General features: G+C 42.7%; 1 protein-coding gene across 1 annotated transcript in view; it reads left to right on the plus strand.

The window, feature by feature from the left end:
- Vps41 (VPS41 subunit of HOPS complex) overlaps window positions 1–19,767 on the plus strand; it is a 166,266-nt gene extending 146,499 nt beyond the window's left edge. Inside the window, exons 23-29 of the mRNA XM_006988909.4 lie at window positions 3,491–3,545; window positions 4,980–5,120; window positions 6,877–7,013; window positions 14,768–14,867; window positions 14,973–15,017; window positions 17,425–17,504; window positions 19,054–19,767. Coding sequence (XP_006988971.1) covers window positions 3,491–3,545; window positions 4,980–5,120; window positions 6,877–7,013; window positions 14,768–14,867; window positions 14,973–15,017; window positions 17,425–17,504; window positions 19,054–19,134 — 639 coding nt within the window. The 3' untranslated portion in view covers window positions 19,135–19,767. The remainder of the gene's footprint in view (window positions 1–3,490; window positions 3,546–4,979; window positions 5,121–6,876; window positions 7,014–14,767; window positions 14,868–14,972; window positions 15,018–17,424; window positions 17,505–19,053) is intronic.
- Window positions 19,768–24,194: the final 4,427 nt, after the last annotated feature.

Raw genomic sequence — 24,194 nt, forward strand, 5'->3', positions numbered from 1 at the left:
GTAACTGCTGAGGGGAATAATGGCGGCAAGTGGGTGACTAGAAATTTTGAACTATTCAGGTGTACCTTATTTTGTGTGGTTTGAAATCCCAAATCCATACTTTGCAGCAGCCCTGATAGTAGTACATCAGAAGCCCTGTGAGGACCAGCTATTCAGTCCTTGATTTCCGGGACTGAAAATCACCACAGTTCATAAACTCAGAAATCAATCATAAGTTTTTTATGAAATTGTTCATTGCAAGAGAGCTACAGACTTTGTAAGAATTTTTAACTCCTGCTCTTGGAAAGAACAGTACGTTCCTTCATACATCTGTCATGCCTTCCACCATGCACTGTGCTTTCACTTGCTTGATATTAGTTCATCTCCACAAAAGTGCCTTTAGGTGGATGGAGGCATCCGGTACCTGGCAAGCTGAGACTGGGGGTGTGAATGGAATAGTTGTAGGGGTGGGGGTCGTTCTTCACTGTGCTGAAGAGTTGTTTTTCAGGTTTAAAGTGTCCACTAAAATAGCAACAAAGATATTCCTTAGCATTATAAGCAACAAGAAAAATAGAGCTGCAAACCTGTCTTTGGACTATAATTTACACATGTCATCTTGGGATTTGATCCTGCCTCAGATATGTTACAATCGTTATAACTTTGGCAGGTTTATAACTGAATGTATGATCTCATATTCTGCAACATTCACAAGGTAGCAATGTGTATAATTTGGATGAACACATTGGCAACACAAAGTGGATAAAATTTCTCTAAAGGATTTGAAGAAAGGTTAGCTAGGATATATCAGAATCAAGGCTAGGCAGGAATCCTTGTTTAATTACAGCTGACAATGTTGCTCTTGCTTCCCTGAAATTCCCATTTCACCTTTATGCTGAGTCAAGAAAAAGAAAGTTAGAATGTTAATTTTGCATCTTTTTTTACTCAATTTCTGTTAGTTATCTTACTTTGCACCTTTGTTTACCCTAAAACACACACACACTCTCTTTCTCTCTTTCTCTGTCTCTGTCTCTCTCTCTCTCTGTCTCCTTTCTCTGTCTCTCTGTCTCTGTCTGTCTGTCTCTCTGTCTCTCTCTGTGTGTGTGTCTCCTCTCTCTGTCTGTCTGTCTGTCTGTGTGTGTGTGTGTGTGTGTGTGTGTCTCCTTTCTCTGTCTCTCTCTCTCTGTCTGTCTCTCTGTCTCTCTCTGTGTGTGTGTCTCCTCTCTCTTGTCTGTCTGTCTGTCTGTCTCTCTCTCTCTCTCTCTGTGTGTGTGTGTCTCCTCTCTCTGTCTCTCTGTCTCTGTCTGTCTGTCTCTCTGTCTCTCTGTGTGTCTCCTCTCTCTGTCTCTCTGTCTCTGTGTGTGTGTGTGTGTGTCTCCTCTCTCTGTCTGTCTGTCTGTCTGTCTGTCTCTGTGTGTGTGTGTGTGTGTCTCCTCTCTCTGTCTCTGTGTGTGTGTGTCTCCTCTCTCTGTCTGTGTGTGTGTGTGTGTGTGTGTGTGTGTGTGTCTGTCTGTCTCTCTCTGTGTGTGTGTGTGTGTGTGTGTGTGTGTGTGTGTGTGTGTGTCTCCTCTCTCTGTCTCTAGTCCATCTAAAGTCTTTCTTCTAGAGGGATCATAGTGTTCAAATATATGAGAAGCTAAAATAAGGATGATGCCACATTTGTGTCAGTAAAAGAAGAATTCTGTGTCCTGTAAATACTTTATTTTTATATTTCACTCAAAACTCTTACATATTTCTAGAGTTCCATCATTTTTGATGAGAAAAATCTAAGGTACTGTTGGAATCCACTTATAAATTATTTTAATAATCTAGGAAAAGACTTGCTGTTGTCGAGAGCTGCCCTCTAGTACAGTGTGATCTGTTGAACTCTTGACAACTGTGATTCCTGGTTGGAGACCCGTATGAGACTGGGGATATATAACCAGTAACAGTGTCCTGGTAGTGTGCTCAGTAGGTCCAGACCATCCTTGTGGGTGCATAGTCAGTTAACACACTGACACTGAGTATCCGAAACATGGTAAATCAGTATAAATTAAATAGCCACTTAGAGTAAGTGCTTTCTGTAATGGACCATTCAAGTGAGGCTCATTTCTGTCTTAAATGGTATGTGTGACTTGAAACACTGTCCTGGCATCATCCCTATTCTAGACTAAGGTGATGCTCTTTTCCCTGTTATTTATTAGTTAGATATATTGCTCTTTGTGATCAACCCCCACCCCCATTCCTTAGCTGGTTTAAATATATAGTCTACAGGAAAATTTAAGTCAAAAATCCAAATATCAAGACTACTCCTGCTGTTATTTCCAAAGATAGATCACAGAACAGAAAGAGATGATTAGCTCAAGCTGTTCTTTCTATGACTTTGATTCTTATTTTCAAAACTGCCTAGCTGGCTGGTAGTTTCTAAATAACTACTTTAAATATGCAACCCAGTTAACTTGTTCTGAAACCTCTATTGTCTCCTCATTTGAGAAAATACTCATTACAGACCTACTGTGAGCCCAGCATTGTGCTAAGCATAAGACTTAACAAGCACATGGTCCCTGCAGGGTGAAAGTGAATGACTAATATTGTGAATAGTTAGTTATCCTAGGGATAAAGAATTGTGAAGCCACATGCAGGGTGAAAATGGAGGAATCCCTAGACTCTGGTCCAGTGTGACCTCCTCTAATCTCTAGAGTAGGGAGTAAAGAGTGAGGAGCAAGTTTCAGAGGGGGACAGGTGGTCAGGGAGAAGAAAGCTCCACTAAGATGGCTGGACAAGGCTGCGGGTCACCACGCAAGTACAGCAGGAGGGCGGGCGGTCTGTGAGATGTGGTTTCCCCGGCAATGGTACCCGACTCAGGTGCCACCTCTCTGAATTCAGTGTTGTAACTCCATGCACACGGTCCTCCCTCTGCACTGTGCCAGTCACGGAAAGACATGTGGCCGTGTCTTTGTCATCCTTCTTGTGCCCGTGAGCCTGGGGTAGACTTGCTGTCTCTTCTCCTGCTTCTTTGTCTCCCGGAGTGTTGTCATTACATGTTACTATTCTCCTCATCTTTGCTCCCTTGGTTCAACCTGATCCTTCAGCGTCCAGCAGGGAGAGCACAGTTAATATATGCTGTTTGATTTTAGTGACTGTGTGACTTGTCAGTACACAGTGCATCCTTACACTGTGGGAGGAGACAGTTTATACAAATGACTATAGATGAGGGTAGAAGCAATGGGATAAACCTCAAGCATCTAGAAGAGAGAAAGCTTAAGAGGGAAACACATTCCAGCATTGCTCTCTGCTTCTGCCTATAGAACGCTCTGTGACTTGGTGTGCTCTCAGTTCAGTTACCTAGATCCAGTAACTCTGAAAGGAGAATGAAAACCAAGAGCCACAGAGATGTGTTGTGTTTTGTTCCATTTTTTTTAAAGGAAAACAATGAAAAATTCTTCTAAGTTTGTAAGTGGTTTTAAGTGGCTCTCTTAATATTCTTTGCCAGTTTGGTAGTCCATAGTAACATTTTCCCCTGCTTTAATTAAAGGCTCTTGAGATCTGTCAACAAAGAAACTTTGTAGAAGAGACAGTTTACCTTCTGAGTAAGTAGCATTTGTTCATTTTAGTTCCATAAACATACAAATGGGGTGAGGATTTGGCATCACATGTGTAAGAATGGACGCAGATTTGAGAACAAGGTGACAGACATTCAGGTCTAGTGTGTATAAAAATGTAACACACGTAGAAAAGGAGAGTCCAGAACACAATAGCATAGGAAGAATTACTGGAGCCATGCTTCTAAAAGAACATACAGCGAATCTGTAATAAAAAAGGCAAGCTGGAGCTTGAGCTGGGTCTGTTGCATTCTGCCTTCCAGTACGTTATCAATTTACTTCTTCCAACTGTGATCCTCCAGGAAGTATCTATTTGAATTCATCTTTATCATACTGTCTTGGGAACAGTAGATGACTTAATTCATGACCCTCTACTGGTTCCTGCATGGAACAAAGGACAAGGGTCAATGTAATAAGCCTCAGCCAGACAGTTGGCCCTCTACTACATAAGGCCTTCTACATGAACTCTAATACAGCTTGGGAAAACTAGGAAGTGCCAAGAGATTAATGAGCAGAAAAGGCAGAATGTTTTCCAAGTTTTTTAAGTCTTAACTGTGTCAGATTTTAAATCCAAAAGAAATTACAGGCCTGTGAGAAGGAAGGCAGAATGCAACAGACCCAGCTCAAGCTCCAGCTATACAGTTCAGTGGCTACATAATCTTGCCAAGTTACAAATATTGTATTTCCTCTTATATTAAAAAAAAAAAAAGTAGTACGTAATATTAAGTCCAGGCATGGTGGCACATGCCTTTAACCCTAGTACACAAGTGGCAGAAGCAAGCAGATCTCTGTGAGTTCAAGGTCAACTTGGTCTACATAATGAATTTCAGGCTAGCTAGAGCTACGTAGTGAGGCTGTTTCAAAAAAGGGGTGGGGGGCGGGGGGGGGGGAGGAAATGTTGTAAATAATCAGTATGTTAGGCTAGAGAGATGACTTAGCAGTTAAGAGCATTTGCTGTTCTTCCAGATGTTCCTAGCTATCACATGGCACATGATAGATCACTTCAATTTCGAAACTCTGGTTCTAGGGGATACAGTGCCCTCTTCTGGTCTCCATGGGCACTAGGTATGCACATGGTACACATACATACATGCAACCAAGACACCCATGCACATAAAGTTAAATAATAAAATCAAATAAAAATTAAAAAAAATAAAGTAGGGACTTAGGTAAAGCATCTCTCCTAGCACCATAGTGAGATTAAATGATGTCATTCACATAACATCATCCAGTGAACATTCCACACAACATGAACACTGAATAAATAGGAAGTATTTATTTGGCTGTCAGAGACAGAAAATGCTAGTGTCCTGTAAGAAAATCAGCTTTAGTCTTTTCTTTCAGGCTTTATAAACCAACTAAGAACTATGCTATTTCCTTTTTAAATGAATAAAGTATTCCATACTTCCTTACCTCATCTAGGCCGAATGGGAAACAGTCGGAGTGCCCTCAAGATGATTATGGAGGAATTACATGATGTTGATAAAGCAATTGAGTTTGCCAAGGAGCAAGATGATGGAGAGCTCTGGGAAGACCTGATTCTGTATTCCATCGACAAACCACGTAAGCAGAGAGGCCATTTGATTGTAAGGCTTTTTGTCACTATATATTATAGCCCATTGTGCGAGGAAGAATTATCTCAGGGTCCATTGGGCTAAAATTATGGGCAAGTGGGTTGGTGGAGAAGTTTAATCCCTAAGTCCCACAGGGTAGAAGGAAACTGCTCCCTTCAATTGTCCTCTGACCTCCGCACACGTGCACCCCGTGGATGTGGATCAGCCTCCCTCCCTCCCTCCCTCTCTCTTCTTCCCTCTCTTTCTCTTTCTTACTTACACACACACACACACACACACACACACACACACACACACACACACACACGAAGTATAAATCAATATAAGTGAATAAATCAATAGATGAATATAGTAAAGTTTTGATGATAAAGCATCCACAATGAATCCAGCAGTGAAAGTTCTGGGGATTCTTACCCTTCCCGTGCAGGAAGGCCAGAACCTGACTCTGCAAGCCTGAGGGTGAGGAAGAGCAGGTGGTTGGTTACACAGTTTACCATCCCTTCTGCAGCTCCACTGATAAACGCCTTGTGGCTTGGTTTGGCTTTGTTTGGGTTTGAGTTTGTATACAGAGGGGCCATTGAGTGTGAGATCTCAGAGCCTTTTCCAGACTATGTATGAAAGCATGTTACTTACTGGATGGTAGCCATGGGTGAGGTTTTTGAGTTGTAGTAGTGCCCTTTCCAGCCTCATTTTTATTAACACAGCACTGGGAGTTCTTAAATGTTGCTGCTCAGCTTGGCCATGTGCACAGGCTCTCTCATCTCCCCACTGCTTTGTGATGTGGGTGGTGGTTGTTGGTTTTGTTGTTGCTGTAAGTTAGGGGGCTTTATTCTCATGTAAGTAGCTTACAGTTAAAATGGACCTTGAGGACTTTCTCTCCTGAAACTACAAGGAATCTAACGTGGTTGGAATTTGAGTTCATTACTTATGAGCTTCATGACCCTGGATAAATTAAATACCCACTTACCCTGTCTGTAAAAGGAAAACACAGTATACGCTCACCTTGAAAAATATTAAAGTATAGAATAGCTGAGTGATCAGAAGTTCTTGGTGTTGCACTTTGACAATAAAAATGATTTTAAAGAGGTGTGAATAAAAGTAATCATTTAACTTTTCTTAAAATGTTCTTAGTTTCTCTTTTAGATCTTAGACCAGTGGTTCTCAACCTTCCTAATGCTGTGACCCTTTAATACAGTTCCTCATGTTGTGGTGACCCCCCAACCATAAAATTATTTTTGTTTCTACTTCATAACTGTAATTTTGCTACTATGAATCATAATGGAAATATCTGATATACGGGATATCTGATATGTGACTCCCAAAGGGGCCAAGAACCACAAGTTGAGAAACACTGACTTAGGGGAAATTAGTCCTTAAGAGTATAATTTAAATTTAAAGAGGATAGGTCCTTGAGAGTTTAGAAAGTCACATTTTTAACATTTACCTTGAAGGAAATAAGTTGTTACTTTTGATTGAAGTTGATGTGAACAAATAAAGTGCATTCTAATATTACTCATGTAGGCTTTTGTTTGTTTGGTTAGGGTTTGTTGTTGTGTGTGTTTGTGTGTGTGTGTTTGTGCGTGTGCGTGCGTGTTTTTGGTTTTGTTTTTCTAGACAGGGTTTCTCTGTGTAACAGGCCTGGCTGTCAAGAACTTGCTTTGTAGACTAGGCTGGCCTGGTCACAGAGATCTGCCTGCCTCTGACTCCCAAGTGGCTCATGTTTATTTTTACATGGTGTTTTGTAGCATTTATCACTGGCTTGTTAAACAACATTGGCACACACGTGGACCCAATCCTACTAATCCACCGTATAAAGGAAGGAATGGAGATTCCCAATTTGAGAGATTCCTTGGTTAAAATTCTGCAAGATTATAACTTGCAGGTAAGTATGAGCAGGTTCATCCATTTCTAGATAAGTATTTCTAAACCACTTAGATGTCTGCCAGACTTTGCAGTTCGATGTTAGAAACCTGTTCAGATAGAGAAACTGAAACCATCTCAGCTAAGGAAGCCGTTTGATTCCTCAATCGCCTCCAGATTTTCTCTTGAGAAGATTTTTTTTTTTCTACTTGTGTGGTAAATACAGCATAGCATTGAAGAGGGCATGAGAATACTTACAAAGACTACTTCAACAGGCCACAAAATGTTTTCTGAGAAAATAAATACTGTGTGCAGTTTGGGAGAATAAGATATATCTTTAAACACTCCAATAATTTTCCTTGAAGCCATTGAAGGACTCCATTGTCTGAAATGTGCTTAAACACAGGACCTAATGAGCCTTTGTCTGACTGCTACAACGATGCTACTTTATTTGCCTTTTAGTTCAAAAATTGTGTTAAGAAAAATGGAACCCATTATTTTCATGTAAATAATTAATACGCTAGTTACTAAGCATCCTAACCTTTCTCTTTGAAAGGTTGAACAATGAATATATTTCAGAATCCTGGTAGCTTTCTTAGGACTCAACTGCTTAAAATGCATCTACTTTTAAAATGCAGGCCATCTTTTCTACACTCATTTGAAAATGGTTTTGTCATAATAGATGAACTTGCTTTCCTGGAAACAGTGTACATTTTTCAGGTTGTAAGAAGAACATATTAACACAGATGTGTCAGATCACTGGTCACTGTGAGGGGGCAAAGCAGAGGACTGCCTCCCGAACTCAGGGTGATGGCACCAAGAATCAGTGCGACAATGTGCAGGAGTGGAGACCAGGAGGGACAACGGTTGTTGCCTTGGAGTGTGATTCTGTTACTTTAACATTTCCATAGTTGTAGTGAAGGTGTTTAGAAGTGGGGTGGGGGTAAAAGTGGTCAGAGTAGAATTAAGTGAGACATTAAGAAGGCAGGGCCTTATGAATCAACCAAATGGACTGAGACCTGGCTGGTGCAGGCAAGGGGAACTACAAGGGAAATCCCAGCATCCTTGTGGTCCTCAGAGAACTATAGTATGACTGGAAGGAACAGCATGAAAGGAGGTTTTGTTTTTTTTTTCTGCAGATGGAGGTAGACAGTCCAGAACCTTCACTCTAGAGCACTCTGTATGGGATGGGGTTTGTGAAGAAGTGTGTGTTAGGTTGAAGCAGAGAGACTGAGGGCCTGTTCCGCAGAGTCTAATCTTAATGCTGGTGCTTATGGCCAACGGCATTGGAGGTTTTCAGATGACCCTGGAGAGATTATTTGAGGGAGAAAGAAAAAGAGGAAAAGAGTAAGAATCTAGGAACCAGCTAATAGGGAGAAGCAGGGAACAGAGTTCCCTGGGAATGATCAACAGCGATCCAGACAAGGAAGCTGCCATCTCAGGCTTGTAAGTGGGCTTCGAGGGAAATGGTGCCAATAGTCAACCTTCTAATGCCCTGTGAGTAAGACTGACAGGATCCTGCACTTTGGTGGGCCCTGCTTCCTGAGGAGCAGAATATGCTTGAGGCCTCAAATCTAAATGTAGGAAAAGCATTTTTAGACCTGTGACACCTCTATGTGATGGTGGATTCTTAAACTAGTGCTTGGAGCTGGGCCTCTGGGGTGAAACCATGCCTCCTTTACCAGCCCCCTGTGATACCAACAAAAGCACGTGGCAGACCCCTCCCTGTGCTCTCCTCTTGAAGCTCACACACATTGCTGTAGTCTCACTATTCACCCACTTTCTAGGAACACATTTGCATGGTTCTGAGCCAGCTGAAAATACAAAGTGTTAGATGTAAAATGAACATTTAACATAAAAAGGATCCTCTAAAACAGCTGGTAAATCAGTATCTTGTCCTCTTAATTATAAATGCATAGAGAGCTTTCTTTATGCTATGTAAATATGCAGTTGGGTAGTGATTTAAGGAGACCCAGAATTTTTTTAACAGTGGGTCCAGAGAGCCATTGTTTTCCATCAGTCCCTGGATAGAACAGCTGCTCGGAGGAAGGGGAAGGAGCAGGGACGGCAGACCCGCAGAAACTATCAAACTATGGCACAATGCTGCCTCACTGGAGCTCAGAGGCTCCGGTGGAAGATGCCAAGAACAGCTGCAGAGTTCCAAAGAGTGCGTCCTCTTCTTTGAAGAAGGCTTTATATATATATATATATATCTCCCTTCCTCTCTCCTGCTTTCCTTCCCTCACTCCCTCCCTCCTTTTCCTTGGGAAGAGCTGCTCATTTTATTAGTGGCCAGTTGCTTATCTTCTTCATTTATGCAACCTATTGGGATCATCATAAAAATATCACAGGCCTCTGTGGAGCCGTTGGCAGTTCCCAGAAGGTTTTCACAGACATACTTTTATTTCATTGTATTGATCTTCATTTTTTGTTTCATAAAACTATAATTCATGTTCTTATTTATAATAAAAGAGTACAACCCCCCCCATAAATCTCCCAAATTTGAGGGAAGTGTTGCCCATGAGTTTTCAAGAATCCTATGTATAAGGTAGGACAGTGACCCTAGTATATATGAAGACCCTTCAGACATAAAGGTCCAGAGTCCTGTGTCACAGGTGTGCTGCCATACACCTTCTCAATGCCCTTTTTAAATAGACAATGCATTGAGGATATAGAGGTCTAACACAAATCTTAATAGGTCTTATTAATAAAATGAGAAAAAGCCCAGAGCCAGATATTGGGGTGAAAGCTAAAAGATCAATGAAGCAGAACAAGCCACAGCCAGTCTTATCTTGCCAACTCCTCAGCTGATCCTGATTCCAGGAATCCTCAGACTGAAAGTCTCTGAGTCCTCACCCCTGAGGGCCTCAGTTGAACTGCTGCTTAGTTCCTGTCTCCTCACGCCTTATACACCATTCAACACCCAGCCATGTCACTTCCTGGGATTAAAGGCATGTGTGCTTCCCAAGCAAAGGCATGAGATCTCAAGTGCTGGGATTGAAGACATTGTGCCACCACTGCCTGACTCTGTTCCTAGTGTGGCCTTGAACTCACAGAGATCCAGATGGATCTCTGCCTCCCAAGGGATAGGATTAAGGGTGTGTGTCACCACTGTCGGGCCTCTATGTCTGATCTAGTGGCTGACTCTGTCCTCTGATCCCCAGATAAGTTTATTAGGGTACACAATATATCACCACATAGAGGAGGCTTACAGTATAGTAATGTGGACACTGAAATGTGCTTGTCAGCTGTTAATTGAAATGAGAGGGAGGTAGCTGTGAGGAAACTTGAAATCCTCTGATGTTACCATTTCATACTTTCAAACACCCCAGTTCTCTTCAACTGAAAGTTAGCAGAGTTGAGCATGTTCACTGCCTCAGATCCAGGTGACATTAGGGAAATGGAAATCAGCACTTTTGGTACTAATCACTTTGTTTTCGCCATTCTTATTTGACAGAAGTTTTAGGTCAATAACAGTACTCTAGCATTAACCCTATTGCTCAGAGTAATAGCTCAGACTGAGGCGCCAAAAGGTTAATGACTTGCTGGCATGTGAAGACACTGAATTTTAAACTCAGGCCCTGAAAGGGAGTGCCATGCCATTTTCATCCAGGACTGCATTAGCTCTAACAGGTAATCCATAAACATCTGCCAGTGAGGACCACTTTCTGGCTTCGCTATGGTAACAGCTCTGGAGGAAGACAGCAAGCCTGTTAGAACTTGTTCCTGAGGAGGCAGGTGTGGGGACTGAGTCCTTGTTGAGAGCAGAGGCCTGAGCCTGTCCAGGTCATCATGTGATGTGCACTGAGTCATTTGACACCTGAGGCCTCTTTTCCCACACGCACTCTAGTCATCTCCAGGACCACAAACATGTTTTCCTGTATTTACATTTGCTACTTAAAATTGAAGGCACAGTCAGTTTAAAGAAATCAACAACTTCTTTCTTTCTTGCCCCTTTTTTGGGAGGAGGGCACAAATTTCTTTTTCACTCATTTTATCTAACCTCCCTTTGTTTTTCCTGAGATGGTCTTTAAACTTGAAAGAAGCTTTTGAGACCAAATGGATTTTTTTCCTTTACAGAGTAGTTCAGTTTGATCTTACTGCCACATTGAAGTGGCACAGGTGGCCTGGGCCCGCCAGCCATCGCTTCCTGGATCCATTCAGTTCATATAGTCATGATTTTAACGTCTTTTTAAACTGAAGAGTAGACCTTCATGTTTAGATTTCCCTTTTTTTTTTTTTTTTTCCTCTCTACACCTAGTCATCTTCGGCAATAATCCAGCAAGAACAGAGCATTCCAAGTAGAACTGATGTCCCACGACACCAGTGACCTAAAGACAAGGCTGGAAGTGAGGAAAGTCGTGGGGCTTGGAAGCCAGCTAGCTGGCAGCCATTTACATCCTAAGGACAAGCACCTGTAAAGTGAAGAAGGCAAAGCCAGCAAAATCCCAGTGTTCAGAGCCTTTTCAACTAAAACTGCAGAAACTTGGCAGTTTTTCTGGCACATTCCCCAGAGCAGCTGTTTCTAAGGAACCATAGTGACTTCTCTGATGTGTGATTCTTTATTGCTTTGTGAGACTGCAGTTTTCCTTTTATTTGGGATTATTATCCATGGTGATGTGCTATAGAGAATTGAGAAAAAAAAATATGGAGCAAAAACCTAAGGTCTCAATGTTGGTTGTCAGCACCTTAAGTATATTCTCACTTAACTTTGCCATAGAATATGGATGGACCATTGATTGTACAGTCACAGCTTGTTTCTTTGAAATAAATGATGAAGGGGGAGTGGAGAGGAGCAAGAGTGGTTGAAAGAATGAGGGAAGAAATTGGTTCTTAGGTGTGGATAACCTGGGAAAAATAGAAGGACCTTCCATTCAGAAGAAGAAATTCTGAAAAGGTAATATTGTTCCTTCTGAGAAATGTCATTAAGTATTTTTTGATATAGAAACTAGTGGTATGAAGTTGAGAGAAAGCAGTAGTCTGTGTTGATGGAGTTCTTTAGAACACGAAGCATCATTAAGCAAGGTTGATAACAGTGTGTCCTTAGTCTCCAGGTGGTGGGGTTTCATTAGGACAAAGCTGTTTCAGTTAGATCATAGGCCTGTCCCTTTAATATGATAGTCACTCTGAGAAGCTAGATCCTACTGCCTGAAAGCTCTCCTTGGAACAGTTAGGTCTACTGTGCTATGACTTTATAGCTCCTACTTTACCTGTCCTGTCCTGGTACCTGGCTCCTTCATGTTCCTGTCAAGTAGGCCAGTCCAGACTAAATCATGTGGTGGAAAACTTCCACCACCTCCTAAATGGCAACAAGAGTCAGATGTTTTTCCTTGTTTGGGGATTTTTCATGGCTTTCCTCTGCCCCCAACCCCATCTCATGCATTAAAGGGAAACCTCTTCTTCCCCTTGAGACTCCATTCATGTCATTGTCCCTAATATAATTAATTGTCCATTCTACTAGTGTTTCCATCATAGCTCATGTGGTCATGATGCCCTTTTCCTTAATGAAGTCCATTTCTGTGTCAGCTCCATACATGTCTTACCTCTTCTCTTTCCTCTGTTCAGCAGTTAAAACTGATTTTCATTTCCGAAAGTGACATCAGAGGGAAACCAGCACAGAAAAGAGGATGCTTGCACAGCAGTGTGCTGTTTGTCTTCCTTCGCTGGCCTCCCCTGGTGGCCTGAAACTATTGCAGATGTTGACTCAAAAAGACTGATGTTGTCAGTGGACTCTCATTTTCTGATAACTGCCTTATGAGCACCATGTCAGTGACATTAGAATCGTTTCATATTTTTCTGGTTTTGAGCTTTGGGTTTTGATTGATTGGGCAGAAAGCATCACTTTAGTTTTCCTCCTCATGGGTTCTATATGTGCCTAGTAGATACCTTCTGTGAGCAGGCTGCTTAGAAAATGCTGTCCTGGGGGAAGAATCCTTAGGCCTTAGGCTTTGCTGCCTTCTCTGTGACCTGTGGCTGTGCTGATTCCATGGGCTGTGCCCTCGAGTGAGTGTGTCACTGTGCTTCCTGAGCCCTACACCAGAGGTGCTGAAGCTGAGGCCAGCAGCCTCACAGAATTGCTAAACAATTTTCAGAAAGTTTGCCAGCATCAATATTATGTAGATAACTTTCTTGGTGTTTTGTTTTTCTTTTTCCTGTATGCTATATGATTTCTCTTTAAAAAATGCAACTTTTGCCGGGCGGTGGTGGCGCACGCCTTTAATCCCAGCACTCGGGAGGCAGAGGCAGGCGGATCTCTGTGAGTTCGAGGCCAGCCTGGGCTACCAAGTGAGCTCCAGGAAAGGCGCAAAGCTACATAGAGAAACCCTGTCTCGAAAAACCAAAAAAAAAAAAAAAAAAATGCAACTTTTTAATAAAAACAAAAAAAATATTATGTTTCTAATAGAATCTGACAGGGAAGTGTACTGGGTAGCCATTCCAGTTTTGGTCTGGAAGTTCCAACCCCCATTGAGGCTTCGGTAACTATTATGCCTACAAGGCGGGGCCGAGGGAGGGCCCTGAAGACCCAAGACCAGGACGGCCCCGCTCTCTGTTCCTGGACAGTATTGGTGGGATTATTAAGGCCACTCCACGCAGTTAAAAGGAAAGTTTATTAGTGGTGCAACTTACAAATGAAAGAATAGGTAGGTCGCAGGGTCTGGGGAAGGTGTATCGCAGTCCAGCAGTGTTCTCTGGAGCTCTGCTCAGTCCACCTCCACTGTCCAGGGTCCAGGAACAGAGAGTGCGGCCCATCCCGTCTTGAGTCTTCAGGGCCCTCTCTTGGCCCCGCCTTGTAGGCATGATAGTTACCGAAGCCTCAATGGGGGCTGGAACTTCCAGACCAAAGCTGGAATGGCTACCCACTACAGGGAAGTTAAATGTAAGTAGTGTGGTACACACCTAAAACCTAGCATTTGGGCGGTTGGGTCAGGAGGATTCCTGTATAGTAAGATACATTTTCATAAAAAACAATGAAAAAGGAGGAGGAGAGGCCCTCCACAAGTTGTATGAAAGTGAACACAAGAATATTAAAACCTTTCAGTCTTGATTGTCACAACAAAACACTTGAAGCCATAGGGTCAGAACTGTAATCATCAGTCCTGAATGTGCCCCATCATGTAACTGGGGGCAGCCTCTAGCTAGATTCACCCAGAGCTGGTGTTCTGGTACTTTGCCATTGTGTGTGGTTGCCATGAAGGACTGTGGTTGCTTGCCCGCACTCCCATTCCCAGTGGTGTGAATTTACACTAGTGGGAGAAAAGCACACATCTAGGTTTAGAGCTGGGAGTGATGTCACTGTGAAGAAGGCCAAGGGGCACCAGAGCACTTACAGTGACCCACAAGCACAGGTAGTCACAGGCTTCTCTGCACACTTCTCATCTACACCTGCTGCCTCGCTCATGACCGACCCAGTGCATTTGTCAGAGGATAGATGGGCAAGTTTTCCATCCTGTGCAAAGATCTGAAGGTTAGACTCCATGAGTCACTCAAGAACCAAAATGCCAGGAAACAACCCCATGCAAAGTGGAAAGCCTGTGAGATAACAGTAGAATTTTAGTGCAGGGTCTTTTCAGGGCTTTGGGATTTATACTTGATTTTACTGATACCACAATGTGGTTATAAAAACAAATAAATTGCCAAGAATAATGCCTAGCTCACTTGACAGTGTTTGTCAGGCAACAGAACCATAAGTGCCTGTGACATTTTCTGATTCCTCAGTTAGACACTCCTGATACTTAAGTTTTTTAGTGATCTTTCCTTTTTAACCATGTACATTAGATTCTGCTTCGGGAAGGCTGCAAGAAAATCCTCGTAGCTGACTCTTTGTCATTACTGAAGAAGATGCACCGAACCCAAATGAAAGGTGTTCTCGTCGATGGTGGGTAAAGCTGAAAGAACCTTCAGAACCATGTGCCATGTTTTCCAGAGAGGCCAAGCAAACAGAAATGTGCTTAACCTGCAGTGTGTGTGTGCTTTCTTACAGAAGAGAATATCTGTGAATCGTGCCTCTCTCCCATCCTCCCAACAGGTAAGATGCTTACAGGGGAAATCATTTCCCAAACCTGTTCATGACGGGTGGGATTAAGATTTTGAAATTAGCTAATTATAGTGCCTGTAAAATTATGTGACTTTACAGTTGAGGAAGGATTTCAGCCCCTTCGCTGCTTCTGTGAGTGCTGATGCTTCCGACAGCAGAGCAGGGGGGGTGTCAGCATCTGGGGGTTTTGCAGGAACCCACAGTGCTGACCATGCCACAGGACTGAGTTCCAGGGAGTGTGGGTGGGCCTGAATGCCAGTACTTCCAGTAAGGTGATGCTGCTGGATCTGGCTAGGCCCCTGCTTTGAGATTCTTCAAAAGAAAAGAAAAGCCAAGTGAAAACCTAACTCTACATTTTCAGTTCTATGGGGAAACACCCTCCTGGGTACCTGGGAAGCAGTCGATGAGTGGCTGCATCTTCACTGGAGTTCTAGACAACCAGACCATCGCCCGCCCACCTTTAGTGGAAACAGTACTCAGCATCAAATTTGACCGACTCACTGAAAAGTAGATGTTCCTGTCCCTGTTTCTTGGTAGATCTTCATACATAAGAAAATGTTCATTAAAGGATCATTCCAGCATGAGAAAAGGAAACTCATAGTTTGAAAGAAGTCAAAACATAGTTGCGAGGATACTTTTATATACAAATTCAGCATGGAGAAGCACAGAGCTCTCACTGCTCAGTTTCCTGGTATTAGGAAGTATTCCATAGCACAGGAGCACGGGAATAATTTCACACAATTGTGGTTCCTGAGGGAGCAGATCTGGGTTTTAAGTGCTTTCTGTAAACCATGGTGCTTTAGGTGGCATTTCAGTGGAAAAGGGCCATGGATGCCTCTGTAAAGTTACATCCTCAGTTTCTCCTGTGGAGGGCACTAGGTCTTATCAGAACTAATCTGGCCACACGACAGAAGCAGATGAGAGGACCAAACCAGACAGAAGTGTAGTAAAATACAGAGAGCCTGGGGTCCTGGCCCAGTTCAGTCTCAGGCCTCAGTGAGAGGTCCTGGCAAAGGTAAGGTGAACTGAAACATTTTATCAAGCTACATACTTGATTTCAATATGTGGCAGTTGGAATTGTGGTCAGGACACACACAGGGACACATATATTCTAGTTTTTCAAATAAACATCACCGTATTTGCTGTGAAATTGTCCTATACTGATCATTTTGTTAACTGGCACTAAGGCCAAGCAAGTAACCTATAAACTGTAGTTCCTAACAAGGGCTCCTCACTCCTCACGATGCTTTTGTAAGGAAGCCGCCTCAAATGCAGCCTGTTGGTGGGAAACCCATTCAAGGCTGGCTGAACCATTTCCTGGTCTGTCTATTGCACTGAATTCTTTTTTAAAAAATATTTTCATTTTATAATTAATTTAATTCTACATATCAGCCACAGATGACCCTGTTCTCCCTCCTCCCATCCCCAACCTTCCCCCCAATCCACCCCCCATTCCCACCTCCTTCAAGGCAAGGTCTCCCCTGGGGAGTCAGCCCAGCCTGGTAGATTCAGTTGAGGCAGGTCCAGTCCCCTCCTCCCTACACCAAGGCTGAGCAGAGTGTCTCAGCATAGGCCCTAGGTTCCAAAAACCCAGCTCATGCACCAAGGACAGGTCCCGGTTCCACTACCTGGGGGCCTCCTGAACAGTTCAAGCTAATCAACTGTCTCACTTATCCAGAGGGCCTGGTCCAGTTCCATGGGGCTCCTCAGATATTGGCTCACAGTTCATGTGTTTACTCTAGTTTGGCTATTTGTCTCTGTGCTGTTTTCCAGTCATGGTCTCAATATCTCTTGTTCATATAATCCCTCCTCTCTCTCACCGATTGGACTCCTAGAGCTCCACCTGGGGCTTGGCCATGAATCTCTGCATCTGCTTCCATCAGTCACTGGATGAGAGTTCTATCATGACAGGGTATTCAGTCATCCAATCACCAGAGTAGGTCAGCTCAGGCACTCTTTCGACCATTACCAGTAGTCTATAGTGGAGATATCTTTGTGGATTTCTGGGGACCTCTCTCAGAATGGGAAAAGATCTTCACCAACCCCATATCTGACAGAGGGCTGATATCCAGAATATATAAAGAACTCAAGAAATTAGATGTTAAAATACCCAACAATCCAATTAAAAAATGGGCTATAGAGATAAACAGAATTCTCAACAGAAGCAGCTCAAATGGCTGAAAGACATTTAAGGAATTGCTCAACATCCTTAGTCATCGGGGAAATGCAAATTAAAACAACTCTGAGATACCATCTTACACCCTTCAGAATGGCTAAGATCAAAAACACTGAAGACAGCTTATGTTGGAGAGGATGTAGAGCAAGGGGAACTTGTACAGCCAATTTGGAAATCAATATTGCACTGAAATCTTCTCCTTCTGTTCCCAACCTCTTGCAGATGCAGCTAAGCCCTTCAGTGTGGTGGTCTTCCATTGTCGACACATGTTCCACAAGGAGTGCCTACCCATGTCAAGCATGGTAAGTTGTCAGCCTAACACCTGTCAGCTGAAAAGAAACAGATCAAATCAAAGTAATCACAACTAGAATCCGTCATCCTTACAGCTCTGGCTTTCTTAATTCTAGTACACAAGACAATTGGTCCTGTACCTTCTACTGAATCCATGGGTTCTACATCCATGGATTGAACCAACCTTGCATCAGCAATATTGGAGAAAGGCTACATTGTACTAAATGTGTAGATTTTTCCCTACTTGTATTTATTCCTTAAACAAAACATATAACTGTTTATACAGCATTACACTGTGTTCAGTATCGTAAGTAATTGGAGATGTTTTAAATATATGGGGAATATGCATAGGTTATGTGCCTTTGTATGTAAAGGTGCTCTATTTATTTTCTGTTACTTTCATAAAACACTAACAAAACCCTGGTTGGTCAGGAAAGAGTTTATTTGCTTACAAATTATTGTCCATCATGGAGAGATGCCAAGGCAGGAATATAGAGGCACCAAAGCAGTAATGTAGAGGCAAGAACTAAAGCAGAGACCATGGAAGAACATGGACACTTACTTGGTCAGCCTGCTTTCTTATATAACCTAGGACCACCTGCCTAGGGGTAGTACTGTCTGCAGGGCTTAACCCTCCCACATCAATGATTAATGAAGAAAATGCCCCACAGACTTGTCTGCAGGCCAGTATAATAGAGACAGAACTCCACTGAGGTTCCATCTTCTTTGGTGACTATAACTTGTGTCAAGTTGAGGGGGAAAAAAATTTAAAAACCTCACCAGAACAGAAACAGTTGTGGATTCTGGTATCTGAAAGGGGTCCTGGCATCCTCTTGGGTTGGCTTTCCTTTTTCTGTCATATAGGTACATTGTTTACTTTCCAGATGAAGTATGCAGTATACTGTAGCTAACATAAAAGTATACTCATTGGAGTGAATTCATCTAGTGACTTGATGACTACTCAGATGTGGCCTGGGTAGTGGAAAACACTTTCAAACTAGTGAAGTTTTCTCAACCTGCTTTGTATGGCATGGTGCTGTTACCCCAAGCTACCCAAGGCTGATTCTGCAGTGGTGTCCTTTTATTTTGCATTTGTATGTGCAAGTACATGGCATGGGTTTGTACATTCATGTAGAGTTTTGTACATTCATGTACTACCTTGGATGTCATTTCTCAGGAGCTATCCTCTTTGTAACAGGGTCTCTCACCAAGTTGTCCTGGCTGGCTGACCAGTGAGCCCAGGGACCCACTTGTCCACGTGTGCCATCACTAGGTTATAAGCACATCAAGTTTGGGTTTTAACATAGGTTCTGGGGCTTGAACTCAAGTCCTTGTTCTTGCTCTTTACCAACTGAGCTATCTCCCCAGCTCTCTGGTGACCTTTGAGTTGCAGAGTAACAGTAGAATGAGTCTTGTCCGAGCTAAAAAGTCTTCTCTGGAGCAAGGAATGATAATCAACCGCTTCGAAGCCCTCCACCCCCTGAATGATGCTCTCTATAATTGTGGTTCTGGATGTGAGAGAAGACAGTGTTTTAACCCTTGCTTTTTATTTCTTTTCAGAATGCTCCTGCACAATACTGTAACATCTGCAGTGCTAAGAACCGTGGACCTGGAAGTGCCATCCTGGAGATGAAGAAGTAGCCCTGCATGCTTGCCAGCCTGCCCTTTGCCACTCTGCTCCAGGCAGCTGTTGGGCCACAGCGGCGGTGTTGACACCAGTGCCGTTCAGGGCTAACCTGTGCTCTGCATCAGTTGCCTCTCTAGACCTACCTTCCAGAAACTTCTTCCTGTCACTGTTGGAGAAGTCAAGACTATTCCCATGCTGTGAAATATTTGGATTCATAATCAATGTTTCATGATTTGTTTATTTGATTCATTTAGTTAGCAGACGAAAGCCTAATTCACAGAGTCGGAAATGACTTTGCGGCTGAGTCACACCACCAGGCCTGAGGTGCACTACTGAGAGCTGCCTCAGCTGTCTGAGAACATCACTAGCTGCACTCAGCCAAAAGCTCTTCTGAAAACAATCTGGCATTCCTGGCTTCATTGTTTATATATCATCAACTGTGGTTCGCTCCCTAATACACATGTAATAAAGCATTGAACACTGCCACTCATTGAGTGACAAAGGAGAATACCATTAACTGATGTCCTGCAATTTTGTGTTTGCTACTTACGTGCTGTATGTCCTGACTAGTAGAGTGTCTGGTCCTCTCAGGCACTTAATGTGTTGTTGAATGAATAAATGTTGCCCTTCTCTTTGTGAAACCTTCAGTGCATTGCAAGCAAACTGGTGCCCTGTAAGGAAGGGAGGTGAGTTTTGTCACCGTAGTACCTGAGGAGCTGTGGTTGGTAAGTCAGGAGGAAGCCAGTGACCCTGGTAGAGCTAGGGGAGACTCTCCAAAGTGGGGTGTGGGGCGGGGGGTTCAGATGCCAAGGATAGGCTTGGAATGTACCTCACTGCCTCTGAGAATGGGTTAGGGATATGCCTCATGCCTCAACTTTTTGTTCTTAACATTTCCAATTTAATGTAAAGATTCTGCCTATCAAGTGTTACCACTTCCTTTTCTGTTTGAGCAGGTGCATGTCCAGAAAACTTCTCATAGAACTTATTAGCAGGAGGAACTAATTCCAGTACTTTCTACTTCTGAGGTCAGTTACACTAAATTACTAAATAACCTTTGGACAATAATCCCTAAGTAAAAAAAAAGAGATAGTAAGATTTTCTCATTTTAAGTAACTGAGCTGAGATGCAAGTAATAAAGTGTGTTTATTCCTTTCTTCAAAAATAACCTTTAAAATCCTCAAAACAAGATTGTGTTGTAAACAGAAAACACAACCCTGCCTCCCTGGATGACTTTTCTTACTGAACAAACTGTGGTGGATAGTTGTACTAAAGGATAACCAATCCTTTGCATTATTTGTCACTTTATAAAGATTTAAATATAGCAAAATAGTCAAAATGGTAGTCAACTCACCTTTGTAGTATGTGACCAGCCCATTCAAAACAGATCTGAAGGGCTGAGGAAACATTTCAGATGTTAGAACATTGGCTGTTCTTCCAGAGGACCTGCAGTCAATTCTCAACACCCACATGGCAGCTTACAACTGTCTGTACCTTTAGTTCCAGGGGATCTGACACCCTCTTCCAACCTTTGTAGGTGACAGACATGTACTACACAGACATATATCCAGCCAAAACACAAATACAGATAAAAATAATTTAAAATATTTTAAATAAATAAAGCATGTCTGAAGCAAGTTTGGCCCACTTGTACCTAAGATGAGCACAATTGCTTGTCCTTGAGGAAAACTGTCCCCTGCCTGTGAATCAGCCAAGTTCAAAGTTATTTAGTAACAACAGTTTTGTTTTTAATCAGAATTTCCTACTAGTTGGTATTCATCCTTGAAAAGTTTTTCAGATACTCTCAGTCAATTGTGTTTGGTTGTTACAATGCTTTAATACTATAAAACAAAGTTTTGTAGAGTCACTACTTTCTGTGGGGCTGTTATGAACCATTCCATATGACCCTTAACCATCCTGTGGCCATATAGAAAGGCTTCTTACTAGATTCTCTGTTTGCCCATGAAGAAACACAGAAGCTCAGCAACTCACCACAGGTCAAGGTGGGAGTCAGTGTAACAGCTGGATCCAGACTCAGGCAGTCTGCCTACAGAGTGCCTGCTCTTAACCACTCCAGATCTTTTTTACCAATGTATTTACTTGACTTGGTCAGTTTTTAGAAAGCTAAACTCACTCTTGGAAGAGAAAGCTATTGGTGATGAGGTATCAATGGATGACAGAATCACTGGTGGATCTGAAGAGCAAGCCATAAGAAGATTCTAGAAGCATTAAGGAACCACACAGCCCTGCTGCCGTGGCTGCCCTGAAACCACTGCCCATTTCCACCAGAGGGCGGCTGCACCCAGCAGTAAGAGTCATTATGTTGTGTAAATAAAATGTTACCTGCTTCCCAGTTCCACATAAAATTCTTAATAACCTTACAGATACTGGGTAGGCACATACATACAAGGAAGATTCTATATGTTAAATACTGAGTCGATTTGCTGTGGTCTGTTATTAAGACCTAGGCTGTTAACGTTTCATAGGGTACTGAGTTTCACTTCCTATGCTTGGATTCTGCAAAAGGCTGGTTTCTACACTATGAGAAAGGGAATTTTCTTTGTGTGGCACAGAGTTGAATATAATTAGGAACAAGAATGTGACACTAGGAAAAACCAGAGAAAATGAATGTCAGCCTGTATCAGTTCTACTAGAATCAGCCACTGTCCAGGCTCTTCCTGTGTACCCAGTCTAGGGGTTCTGAAAGCAAACATCACGCCATCGTCTATCCAGCCCCTTGGGAATCCTTGTGCCTCGTGCGTGCAAGGATTTGCAGGCTTTGGCTTGATCTTCATAACCCATTGCAGGTAGCTATAGCCTGCTGCCTGTCACTCCTGCATGGTAGCTACATGAGTTTCCTTCTGTGACTTTTACCCTTACACTGTTGTTGTCCTCTACCACAGTCTTCTTAGACAGTCCTCATTCACCCTGACCTCATAGTGCCAAATGTTTGCCTTTGTCAGCTTTGTGGTTGTGGAGCAAATGTAGTCTCAGCTCATGAACTCAGGTGCACAGAAGATAAGTGTTTTCTTGTGTATACATTCTGATTAGTGCCATGTTCAGTTTCTTATGATGATGAATTTGAATAAATAAGGATTTTTATAGGTTTAGCAACCTCATCTCCTAGGTTGCCTCAGTTACAAAGTTTGTGATAGAGATGGTCTTGTTGCACCCAGTTATCCACAAGAGGAAGCGTACAGACCTGAGTAGCTCCTGTCTGTTGCCATTAGCAAAGCACCATCTTTCCCACCAGCCTTCCAGCACAGGCATCTGCCGCCAATGTCTCAAAGTATCCAGTCCCAACTGGCTGGAACCATCAGTCTTTGTGATAACCCTGGTGCTCTGGGAAATATAGACTTGGTACCCTGTTTGACCCTTATCCATCACCATCTAAGAATGTGTGGAGATGGGCAGAAGAAGATAGACATTTGGTTTCAAAGGCTCCTCAGAGAAAGCAGAAAGTGTGATGGCTTCTGTTAGCTCTTCGTCTGTCTGGTGGATCTATATCCTTTCCCCCACTGACAAGCTGAGTCAGAGGTCAGAGCATCCACCCTCATGCCCTTAGTCCTGCAGCCTGGCTTCTCCCACACTGCCCCAGGCTATTTGAGCTCCTGGGTCCTTAGAAAAGTAGGAACTGGCTCTTACATTATTATTATTATTATTATTATTATTATTATTATTATTATTGTTGTTGTTGTTGTTGTTGTTGTTATTGTTATTGTTATTGTTATTATCTTATATTATTTTTGGTTTGGGGTTTTCAAAAGCTGGCTCTCGTGGCAACTGCTGACTAAATATTTAAGAGTATTTTGGAACTTCATTGTTTTTCCTTTCCTGCTGTGGTATCGTTGTCCGTGTTTCTATCTTACCAAGAACAATGGAGCCATACCTGAAAGCCCAAGGTACAGCAGTAACCCACCTTGATTATAACAGATATCACCATGCCAGTTCTAGTTATGTGTCCCACTTCATCCTCTGCCCCTTGTCGCTGTCCCTGTGGAGTGTGGGCTCAGTAAGGACAGGAAACATCTTGTTCATCTTAGTGTCTAGAGTGCATGCTGAAATGACTTGGGACACTTGGAATGTGCTGAATGAATGAATGAGTGTATTTGCAGCAGGGGAGGAAGGGAAGGAGAGGGTTTTGTTTTGTTACTTAGTAGAATTCTGTGATGAATGTTGTGACTTGTAAACATGGCCCTCTCCGGATGACTTTCTCACCCACACATGCTGCATTACTCTCTACCTCATCCCATTCTCTCTTGATCCTCAGTATCATTTGAATTAAAAGAAAAGAAAAGAAGTCTTCACTGGTCTGCTTTCTTTCTCTAAGAATTGGCCCACTGTAGTCTCAAGTTCAGTTTAGCTGAAGCCTCACACCTGTTTTCACCTCTGCCTCCCCATCTAGCCTTTCAATGTTTTTTTTCACCACTACATTATCCTTCCCTTCTTCTATGCTACTATCTTGAACTCAGAATCTCATTACCTAACAACTGAGTGGGCTATAACCTTTTCTTCTCATTACTTTGCCTCCAATGTCTACATTTGTCTGTGTTTTTCTGCATACATTCTCCATTCTATAACTTGAAGGGCTGTTGATACAACACCATGCTTAACGGAATGAGAAAACAATGAGGTTAAATCTGAAACTTCCTTCTGCCTTCTTAGAGAAACTGTCATACTTGAAAAGGCAACCTTGCTTCCACATTGCTGATAGGTCATAGGGATGGGAGCTGAGGGAGGAAGGAAAGGCAGGGACATCGAAACTACTGAGGTTGGGAGTGCTATTGTGGACCTGTGGCTCCAGTACCCAGGAGACTGAAGCAGGAAGACTACAACTTCCAGACAGCAATGGCAAGATGCTGTCTCAAAAACTAACACCCTTCCAGATTCCTTGCTACTAAGCAGAGCAAATTGAGCCTTTGGCTAAGTGAGCATTGCACAGAGCTGTGTAAGATGAAGAGTTGTCAAGTGCTCTGCTCTGAAAGATGAGAATGGAGACATGAAGGTTTTGGGAAAGAACCAAACAATGTGCGTGATAAAAGGGTGTTTTTATAAGAAAATGTGAATATTCAGTTTT

The sequence above is a fragment of the Peromyscus maniculatus genome, chromosome 5 (genome assembly GCF_049852395.1).
Source record: "Peromyscus maniculatus bairdii isolate BWxNUB_F1_BW_parent chromosome 5, HU_Pman_BW_mat_3.1, whole genome shotgun sequence".
Taxonomy (NCBI): domain Eukaryota; kingdom Metazoa; phylum Chordata; class Mammalia; order Rodentia; family Cricetidae; genus Peromyscus; species Peromyscus maniculatus.